The 11,048-nt window shown below is 49.6% G+C and overlaps 1 protein-coding gene across 2 annotated transcripts in view; it reads left to right on the plus strand.

The window, feature by feature from the left end:
* LOC309661416 (uncharacterized protein) overlaps window positions 1-10,694 on the plus strand; it is a 28,035-nt gene extending 17,341 nt beyond the window's left edge. The window contains exons 7-12 of one of the 2 annotated variants that reach the window (XM_082463115.1): window positions 881-949; window positions 1,080-1,188; window positions 3,997-4,200; window positions 4,899-4,990; window positions 7,451-7,580; window positions 9,866-10,694. In XM_082463115.1, the coding sequence (XP_082319241.1) occupies window positions 881-949; window positions 1,080-1,188; window positions 3,997-4,200; window positions 4,899-4,990; window positions 7,451-7,580; window positions 9,866-9,870 (609 nt within the window). In that variant the 3' untranslated portion in view covers window positions 9,871-10,694. The remainder of the gene's footprint in view (window positions 1-880; window positions 950-1,079; window positions 1,189-3,996; window positions 4,201-4,898; window positions 4,991-7,450; window positions 7,581-9,865) is intronic. The other variant, XM_082463116.1, reaches the window with a different exon arrangement.
* Window positions 10,695-11,048: the final 354 nt, after the last annotated feature.

The following is an 11,048-nucleotide window of genomic DNA, read 5'->3' on the forward strand; positions in this document are numbered from 1 at the left end:
CAAATACATACAGCTCTATTTTTTTTTAATTAACTGTTTTTCTTTTAAAAATAATATACGTGGGCTTCCCTGGTGGCGCAGTGGTTAAGAATCCGCCTGCGAATGCAGGGGACGCGGGTTTGCGCCCCAGTCCGGGAAGATCCCACATGCCGCGGAGCGGCTAGACCCGTGAGCCACAACTACTGAGCCTGCGCGTCTGGAGCCCGTGCTCTGCAACAAGAGAGGCCGCGATAGTGAGAGGCCCGCGCACCGCGATGAAGAGTGGCCCCCGCTCGCCGCAACTGGAGAAAACCCTCGCACAGAAGTGAAGACCCAACACAGCCAAAATAAATAAATAAATAAATAAATAAAAATTTAAAAAAAACAAAAACAAAACAAAACCGTGGTCTTCAAATTAAAAAAAAAAAATCTTAAAAAAAAAAAGTCTCCTTTACCCCCAAAAAACTAATAAAAAGGTAAACTATGTATTCTATATTAAAAATATATATATATATACGTGCATGGTAAAAAAAAAATGCAAACAGTGCACAAAGGTTTACAATGAGAGGTGGGTTCTGTGCACAGAGCCCCAGGCCCTCACTCCCCCACCCCATCCCTGCATCCCAAGGCATCCACTACAACCAGTTTCTAGTGCATCTTCCAGAATAGTCCATGGATATATGAGCACCTACAGGTTAGTACATATGTATTTTGATAAAAGGACACATCTTTGTCATTTAGTCACAGAGTTCATTTTGTTCATGTTTTCAAAGCAAACTCTTTGAAAATCTGAAAAACTCAGAATTGGTTGTGGACTCAGACAACACCACCAGTTCTCAAAACCTCCCTGTCGTACCCTCTTTGCCACATTCCTAACACTTTCTCTCTCACTCGGTGACAGAGGCCTTGGGATGAGTTGAAATTCTCAGCTGTGCTCAGAAAAGCCTCAACCCGGCAAGCGATCTCACAGGTGAAAAGAGGACGAGCAAGATCCAGCCTGGCCCGCCTGAAGCCCATCTGCCGTTTTAAGCTAATTTTATGTTCAGAGAAGGCGGGATCCCGCCTCCTCCCTGCTCATCAGAAACCATCTCGGTCCACAGGGGGATGAGAATGATGACCTGTACTGTCGGACCTGCAGGCAGTTCTTCAGTTCCCTGCATAACAAGCGAGAGCACCTGCTGGGGAAGCAGCACCTGCAGAACCTCACAGGTAACCAGCCTCTGCTCAGTGCAGCCCCTGCTCTGCACCGTGCTTGCTGAGTGGGCTGGGGCCACTTACTTAACCTCTCTGTGCTTCCACTACCTCATCGGTAAAGTAAGGTTGAAATCGCCCGCCTCACAGGGCTCTTCTGAAGATGGATATCAGAGCCGTGTGCAGGCCTGGTTCAGCTGAGATGTCACCTCCCCCAGGAAGTCTTTCCTGGTTTCAGACATGGGGTGGGGGGCTCCTGAGGGTGTGACATGTACCTTTGCTTAATAATTATCATCCCCTGCTACTGTCACCATCACCCTGCAACATGTGTGTGTGCACATACATTCAGAGACACAAGACACACTCACACAGTCATGACTGTGCGTGCACGCACACACACACACACACACACACACACACACACGTCTGTTCTCCTGGAAGGAAGGAGCCATGTGGTTTAGGACATATCTCTTACCCATAGTAGAGTCTCAATAAACATTTGATGAGGGAATGCACACATGTACAGGAGGCTCACCTTTGTCTGGGGTTTGTAAGGAAATAAAACTGTCTTCAGTAATGTCTTGTTGAAGGTGAATAATGGCAATGAAAGTAAAAATGAATCTCATTACCTGAAACTGAGTATAATGTGTGCACTCCATATGCCTAGAGTTATACTGTGTAAATTACCCGCTGGAGAGGATTACGGCTCATTTCATAATCTATAAAATCATGTACTGGGGGACCATGAGGCTGTAGATACGTGTGGCTCTGATTCCATGTAACTCTCTGAGGGCCTTTGCAGTTATTTAAAGGGAAACAGACATGGGCACGCCTTGCTTCGTCTTCTCCCTAAACCGCCTACCAGTTTTATGTTAACAGGCTCTCAAGAGCGTTTCCATGTCTGCCTTAATTGCTGTGATATTGTTGGAAAGCAGGGCTTTGAGCAGCTGCGGTATCTGAGTCTCTGGGTCTCCGAGTCTCGGTCCTGATGGGAGGGGGCATTAGCCACTCATCCTTTCAGAGCAGGATCTCGTGTGGCTCTCGTTGCCTGGGATCCCCCCAACCCCTCGAGATGAGAGTGAGCCCAGGGACCGCCTGCTCCTGCTGTCACCCCCCCCAGGAGAACCGGTGCGGTCCCCTCCCCGGCTCTCCACTCCCTCTCAGCAAAACCAGGGTGGGGAGCAGGCATGCGGCAAGGTCCCAGAGCTCTTTGGTTTAACAGTGTTATTGAGATCTAATTCACACACCATAAAACTCACCCACGGAAAGTAGTTTTCAGTATATTCACAGATATGTGCAACCACCACTGCAATTAAGTTTAGAACATTTTCATCACCGCAACAGAACCCATCCCCGTGAGCAGTCACTCCCCATTCCTGGGCAGCCACTAGGGTGCCTTCTGCCTCCATAGGAGGCTCTGGCAGTTTAATACTTGGTGTCTCCTTTCTGTGGTGACAACAGTCATCCCCGCCTTGGGGACATCTTAGGTGGGCAGCACCCTGTCACCATTAAGGACCTGAGTTTGAATCCCTGCTCTGCCACTTACTGCGTTTATCACCTTGGCTGAACTCTCTGCCCACTGCCTTCATTTTTTCAAGTGCAAAATTGGGAATAATGATAATAATACTGACCTCACAGGGCTGTCGTAAGGCAATGAGTTAATCCTGTGATGCCCGGCACACTCTGGGTGTCCACTGTGTTATTATTATGAGCTTGGGGGCTGTAGCGGATAAGCAACTCCCTACCTCCCCCCTTACTTTCCAGGAATCTCCAACTGCTAATGGTTCCCTGTAGCTCCCTGCTCTGCAATTTCTTTTCATCTCCCCTCAAGCTGCCCTTCTCCAGGAATGGCCTTCCCACCTCTGTGTACTGGGTCTCACTCCTATCCATCCTTCAAAACCCTATCAAAAAGGTGAATAATAGCAAGTTCTGGGGAGGCTGTGGAAGAATCACATCCTGATTCACTGCTGGTGGGAATGTCAAATGGGGCAGCCACTTTGGAAAACAGTCTGGCAGTTCCTCAAAAATTTAGTTACTGTATGACCCAGCAATTCCACTCCTAGGTATGTACCCAAGAGAACGAAATATATATGTTCACACAATATTATGACTGTACATGACAACATTATTCATAGTAGCCCCAAAGTGGAAACAACCCAAACATCCATCAACTGATAAATGGATAAACAAAATACGGTCCATTCGTGCAGTGGAATATTATTCAGCCTGAAGAGGAGTGAGGTACTGATATGTACTACAATGTAGATGAACCTTGAAAACAAACATGGTAAGTTAAAAGTCCAGTCACAAAGGACCACAGATTGTATGATTTCCTGTATATGAAATGTCCAGAATAGGGAAATCTGTAGAGACAGAAAGCAGGTTAGTGGTTGCCTAAGGCTGAGGGAGGGTTGGGGAGTGGGGGTGATGGCTAAACGGAACCAGAGTTTTCTTGGGGAGGTGATGCATATGTTCTAAAAATGATTGTGGTGGTGACTGCACATATCTGAATATACTAAAAACCATTTAAGTATATACTTTTAATGGGTAAATTGTATGGTATGTGATTTAGATCTCAATGAAGTGGTTTGGAAAAAAGATACCCGTCTCAGTCAAGGACCCCCTCCTCCAGGAAGCCTCCCTTGCTGCCCTCCATCTGGCACTGGTCCCAGTACATTCTTCTTATACATCTGGGGACCTGGCCCAGGGACTGGGGTTCGGAAGGGACAGGCTTGCCCATATCTGGACAGAGGGCCAGACCCAGAGGAGCCGCTCATCTTTTGCTCAAGGGGCTGACCTTTGACACGGGATTTCTTTGCTTTTTAGGGGAATTTGAAAAAGATTCTGCTGAGTGCTTGAAGCATCTGGAGCCTCTGGAGGGAGAGGTAGGTCAGAATTTGAACAAAGGGGACTCAGAGGAGGAAGCTGAGTGCCCTGATCCACTTCCACTCAGAGGCCTGATTCCAGAGACGAGTTTTGCTTCACTTGACTTATGTTTCTTGCAAGAGTTCATCTTTAAACTTCTGAAAAGTGAGTAGTCAAGTTCTACAACTCCCTAGTAACTTTGGTGACCGAGGGTTTTATAATCCTAGTAAGAGCAACCTACATAATAGGCTATAATATTAAGTGGAACAAAAAAAAAAAAAAAAAAAGAAAGGTTGCAACTACGAGAATAACAATAAGTAAAGATAATAAATAATCAGATGGGAAATAACCGAGGACTTCCGGTAAGCCAGGGACAGGTCTAAGAAGTTTATACAAATTACTTTTTAATTGTGAGGTCGGTTATAGTATCACCTCCTTTTAAAGATGAGAAAAGTGCAGCACGGGGAGGTTAAGTAACTTGCCCATGGTTGCATAGACAGTGAGCTGAGATGGGATGGGTTCCAAGATCCATGTTCTTCATAACTTCCCTACGATCTCAACTATATTTATAAAATTATGCATATGTGAATCTGTGCCAATGTTAACAGTGGTTACCTCTGGCAGGCAAGAGGAAGGTGCTGTATTTCTTTATTCCTTTCTTTATTCCTTTCTTATTTCCCCCAATGGATAGGTGTCCTTTATATTATCAGAGAATGAAATAGGCAATATTAAAAAGGGTTTTGAGGACGCCCTGTACATGTCAGGGTGCCAGCTGTTGCCTGTGTGAGGTGCAGTTCAAAGAGAAGGGGAGGTTTTGATGGAAAGAACAGATAAAGACGGCCTTCTCTCCCCTTTCCTCCCAGTCAAAGAATTTGAGCTCAGAGAGCTGAGGAAGACTTTAGAAAGAGCTCAAGTAGAGCAGGAGGCCCTGCAGAGGCAGCTGCTGGAGTTCCAGGTGAGGCTCTCGGGAGGGAAGCTCCCAGTCCCATCACTGTAGCCCCATTGCTCAGCTCAGGGCCCCACCTGGTGGGGTCAGGAAGCAGGGGAAGAAGACCGTGTGGTCCGATTGAAATAACGCATCACAAACCAAGGTGCTACTCGCCTCCCCACCATTCCTGCTAGAGCATACTTGTTATATATTCTTGTAAAATACGGAGTGTTTGTGTTTTCGACGTAGAGAAATTGTGCTGTGAGCCTTCTCGTGCTGCGTGCTTGCTTCACGCAAGGCTCCGTGTTCATCCACGCTGCCCCGTGGCATTTGGCCTGCTACTTCTGCACCCACTGCATGCCCCTGGCCCACTCCCCTCGCTGGGGGCCCCGGTTTGCACCAGCTTAGGGTGTGACGAGCATCCTTGCTCACATCCTGTTCCATGAGAGGTGGTCTGGACCACATACCGCAAGGAGGGTTGCCTGGTGCGGATTGTGAATAATTTTCAGTTGGCAAGTGTGTGCACATTTATGCATTGATGGGTGGTACCTGTTTTGATGAAAGCAAAGAGAAGATGAGGTGAAACCGTGCATAAAGTCACAATTTTTAAATGTGTTATTTTATTCTGATTACAAGATTAAGTTATATTCCTTGAAGAAAATTTTGAAATTTCAGAAGAAATTTTGAAATTTTTCAGAAAAATGAAATCCAATCATTAGAGAAGCATCATTAACATTTGTGTAGCATCTTCTAGTCTTGTTTTCCACAAATATCTAAATCTGTTTACATAGATAAATATATTTGTATATTATCTATATATTTATGTATCTCTGTATTTATCTAAATAGGTAGAGATAGGTAGGTAGGTAGGAAGAGAGACAGAGACAAAGGAAAAATTGGAATAAAAACCACACAGTTTGATTCCTACGGTTGCCATTTCATTCCATGGTAGGTAAGCATTTTCACATCTCCTTCGATGTCCTTGTATGAATTGCCTCTCATGGCTGCAAAATACGTCATTATGTGGATGAACCATAATGGATTCCCGTTTCCCAGTTGGTGGGCATTTTGGCTACATCCAATCATTATAATAACGCTGTGAACACTCTTGTCAGTCTTTACACGCGTCCTTGAGCTCCCTGGGGAGGGAGTCCTAGAAGTGTGATGCTTACTTAACAAGCACAAGCCTTAAAGAGGTCCAGAAAGGAGGTGGCATCTGCTGTGGTTCCAAGCACAGGCTCTCGGGCTTGGAATCCAGGCTCTGCCCCCAGCTGTGTGCCTCGGGCTCCCCTCTTCATTTCTTCACCTCCCCGGTTATCAGTCTCTCCATGCGCCACTGGGGGGAACAGTAGGTCTGCCCCGTGGGGTGGTTGTGAGCGATTAAATGAGCTGATCCACCTGGCAGGGTACCAGTGGGCATCACAGCATCGCCCTCTGGGGCTGTCCCCTCCAATGCCTCCAGCAGACTCTTCATCCCACACTTCTGTGCACCCCAAAGTTCCACCGCCATTCCTGTTTCCTTTGAGTGTAGTTTTGTTAAAGAACTTTGAAGAACAGTGAATGGTTAAAAAAAAAAAAGGAAATACCCCAGTTATCTGAAGCCATCGTGCAATGACCCCCCTGACATAGGCCCCTGGAAATCAGCCCTGCCAGGGCTCCTCGCTTAGCAGCCTAGGCGGCAGGGAGAGTGTGTGCCGGGGTGGAGAGGGGTGTCCCTTACTGTCCGGGACCTCCTTAGCAAGGCATCTCACTGAACTCCCAGCCCACATCTTAGAGGAGGACAACCACGCCTGCCTCCCAGGGATGCTGGGAGGGGCCGAGGGCGGGGCACACAGTCAAGTTTTCTCCAGGGTGGGAGCCCACCCACTGCATACACAGCCCTTGCCCTGGGGCTGCCCCATGTCATCCTGGCCCCCAGGGCCCTGCAGATGGCAGCATGAGAAGGGCTGGCTCGGAAATCAGGCCCAGCTGTGGGTCTGGGCTCCCCTCCGTGGTCAGGGGGCTGGGGCAGGCCACTGACACCCCGGAACCTCGCTTCCCAGGCGGGGACACATCCTCAGCAGGAGGGTGAGTGAGATACTGAGCGATATGAAGGGTCCAGCACGAAGTAATAGGGTTTTTAACAAGTGGGGGCTGTGTCGGTGGGGTGGCTTTTTTACTTATTGGAGGTGGGGAGGGGAGATGATTGACTGTTTTCATGAATTCTGTGTGTGCCCTACAAGAGCAGCTGCAAGACCCTCCTTGTTTAATTGTTTATTTATTTGATTACTTATCTACTTGGGGCCTATTTACTTATATACTCATTTACTTTTAATTGTTTATTTACTTGTTCATTTACTTATTTACTTTCTTATTTACTTATATACATATTTATATACTTATTTATTCACTTCGTTTGTTCGTTCATTCATTCATTCATTCATTCATTCATTCATTCCATTGGAAAGTCTTGGAGCTAGCTGCCTGAACACTTTGGTGTTCTTTTAGAACCAGCAGCAGAGGCTGGAGGTGGAGCTGGCCGGCCTGAAGACCTACGGGGTCGTCCTGGAGAAGGAGTTTGAGAACCTGAACATGGTCCTGATGCTGTCCCACTTCGGCCTGCGAGTCATAGACACGAGTGAGACTGCCGTCCGGGGCTGTCCCTTTCCCCCTCTCCCCAGGCCACGCGCATGCTCCCTCCAGGTCCTCGCTGGTCTGTAAAACCAAGGCCCAGAGGTTCCTGTCCATTCACTTATTCATGCCTGCGTCCCTCACTTCTTCACTCAGCATGCTTCCCACATGGCCAGTGCGTCCAGGCTTGGTGCTGGGTGCTGGGGGATGTACGGAGATGAACGATGATACTGTGATCCTAAAGCCAGCACCCACGGGGTGCCAGACCCTGAGCTGGGCACCGCCAGGGGATGAAGAGGTGGAGAAGCCCCTGGTCTCAAGCTCTAATCAGGTGGACAGACCCTCAGTCACTAGACTGTCGGGGTGCAGTGTCCCAGCGGGGAGCTGCCCTCCATGGACAAGATGCTGTGGGCACTCGGTTGGGAGGCAGTTCCCTATCTATGGGAGGTGGGCTTCTAGAAGGACTTGACAGAGGAAGGACCCAAGAGGACAGTCCCAAACTCCTGAGGCAAAGAAGGGGCCAGAGGCACAGCAGGCAGGGAGCCCCGCGTGTGCCAAGGCGGTGAGGGAGGGCGTAGAGCACATGCGTGGCTGTGTCCTGTGCAGGCCTGGTGCAAACACTCTTCTTTTTGAAGAAAATGTCATGAATACCATTTCATTGTAAAATGTTTAAATGTGACCTTTTGGAGAAACATAAAATGTGAACATTCTTCTTCACTCCCCACTCCCCTGCCCGATCTCTTCCCTGCCCTCCCTAGAAGCTTTTACTGTTTGCATCTTCCTGCATCTCCTTCCTTCCAGCCGTTTTCTGTTTATGAATGGGGTGGTGTTAAAAGTCATTAACAACAGGAATTTCTTGAGACATGGCTGGCCATGAGCTGAGAACAGGGTCCCTGGGGCCCCTGCTGGACCAGGCCTTAACCCCCTTGGTTGCTGGATTGGGCAGCTCCTGGGCAGTTAGGGGCCCTTGGGCAGTGGCTGTTTACCAATCAGTCTGGCAGATGTCAGTACTTTCAGACCTGGTATAGCCTCACTGGTGCATTACTGGCTGGCCACCAGCACTGTGCAGGCGAGAATCAGACGGATTTGTTCACTGACAGCTTGTCTGTTTGCTACGAATGGGACAGCGCCCCAGTCCCCTGCTGATTCACGCTGGCTGGGACACCTGGGGTTTCACATCACGGTGAAGCAGTGACTCCAGAACACGTCACATCTGGGCACAGGGTGGAGGGTCCCTGCTCTATAAATAGCGAAGTCTCAAGGCCAGGGGCCCCGGCAGTGAGACGGATGGATCAGGTCCTGCTGCTGTGGAAATTTGGAGACCTGTCCTCTTTCCCTCCCGTGCCCTCTCCTCCCCATCTTCGCTTGAGAGCATTGGCCCTGGCCAGATTCCATGTGAATTTTTATACTTACATAGTGTAAGTGAGATTAGGGAGAGGTGGCCAGGCTTGAGCGCTCCTAAGAAAGGAGGATTACACAGGCTCAGGTTCCTACTGGATGTGGGAAGCAGGTAGGAGGTGTGTTCTCCAGTGTTGATAAGCCCGTGGGCCCCAGCTCTCTCTCCCTCCCTGTGGCCTCTTTCTTTCCTTGTGAATTGGATCCATTTACTGCAGTTATGACGCCGGCAGCTCTGGCGAGCAGACGAAGGATGCTATGGGAGTTGGTTAATGCCCACGTGTTTTCACGTGGTGTCCTTCTCAGGGAAGGCATGATGGAGGGCATTGGATGTGGTGCCTGGGCAGTATAATGTAAAGGAAACCCGGCTTTTAGAAAACATTTACTGATCATTGGCTCCAAATTTATCAATGCATCTGGTGTCAAGTAATGTCCAGAAAGTGGTTTTGCAGGTTCAGCTCCTTCTCTGCTCCCACCACCCTCTGTTTCCTGTGGTTGCCCTCAGCCCACTCACTTGGTTCACTCCATCCAGAGACATCCTCTGAGCCCTGGGCTCGGTGCTGGGAAGCCAGAAATTCCCGGAGACATTTATGACCTCACAGAGCTCCAAGTCTCAGAGGGTGACACAAGGGAATAAATTGGGGCGGATGATGCGACCCAGCCATCCTGCCTAAGCCTGAGTCGTGTGCAGTGGAGCACCAGGTGGGCCCTCCACTCAGACCCCCTTCCGCAGGACCCTGTCCGAGTTCTGTGTCCGGGACCAGTGCACAGCTGTCTCTGCAGGAGTGTCTGAGATGAGCAGAGCAAGCACGGATCGTGCTTCATCTGAAGGCGCCCTTGGGCTCCATAGCTTTTTCCTGGCAGTAAACTGTCTGCTCTCCCTTTCCAACTCTGCAGCATAAAGCAGTGCCCACCCCTGCACCGACGGAACCCCAGGACGCATTCTGGACACACGGGGGTCAGCTTCCAAAGATGCATTTCCCTCGGTGGAGGAAGAGTGGAAGATCCTGGGGTCCTGCGGCTGGGACAGCCAGGACGGCTCTACTGACCCAGGAAAAAATAAATTGTGCATGTGTGTTTGCACAACAGACTCAATCTGTCTTTTGTCTGGGGCTTGGCAGTGTCTGCCCTGTAAGTATTCCTTCTACGGACTAAAAGTTGAGCAGCTTTAATCTGGGAAAATGTTGCTGGAGTGTGCCTGCCCCTGCAAGCACAGAGAGTGAGTGCAGTGCATACCTGCTCGCAGAGCACACTGGGCCCGGCAGCCCTGAGCCTCCGGCGCACTTTGAGCAGCCCCTCTCCTGCTCGGTCTCTTGGACACTTTGGTTTCCTCTGCTGAATTATAAAGGCAGTAGTGCTGCCCATCAGCCTCAAGGGATGGGATGAAGATGGAGTAACACAGTCAACTTGTATGAATTTAGGTCCCCTGGAAGCTGACCTTGAGATCAGGACCTGCATGAAGCAGGTTGTTTGGGAGGTGATCCCAAGTAGGGGAGTGGGGAAATGAAACAGGGAGGGGAGGACAGACATGAGAGGGTACAGTGTATAAGCAAGAAACTGTGGCTGAACCCCCGGGGAAATTCTGGGAGCCAGGGAAGGACCCTTACCTGAGAGCATCCCACCCAGTGGCCTGGAAGGTGGGGTATTTATCCACCAAGTCCCGTGCATCAGTGCTGGGGGATGGCTTCCAGGAAGGGTCAATTCCTTTTCCTTCCAGCCTGCTGCGCAGGTGACAAGGGGTGGGTGGGCACAGGAGGCCAGAAGAGCCTTGAGCAGGGAAATGTACGCTGCTGCTGGAAGGCTGGCCAGTGTGCCCCCTGGGGTGGCAAGGACAAGGGATGTGGGTAGGGCACCAGCAGTGTCTGTTATGGGGCTGTCGTAGGGCTTTATAGGCTATTAATTGATATACAGCTACAAAACGGGGGCAGGGGTCATGGCGGGTCCTGTACACACATGGGTGTAGACATCAGGGACTAGGTCTGCCTGCCTGAAGCAAAGACCCGACCACAGTGGCTTCACCACGTAACAAAAGGTCCAGCAGTGAGCAGCAGGGACAGGGACAGGGACAGCAGCTCCCCAG

This window comes from Balaenoptera physalus (genome assembly GCF_965194825.1).
Source record: "Balaenoptera physalus genome assembly, chromosome: 5".
Taxonomy (NCBI): domain Eukaryota; kingdom Metazoa; phylum Chordata; class Mammalia; order Artiodactyla; family Balaenopteridae; genus Balaenoptera; species Balaenoptera physalus.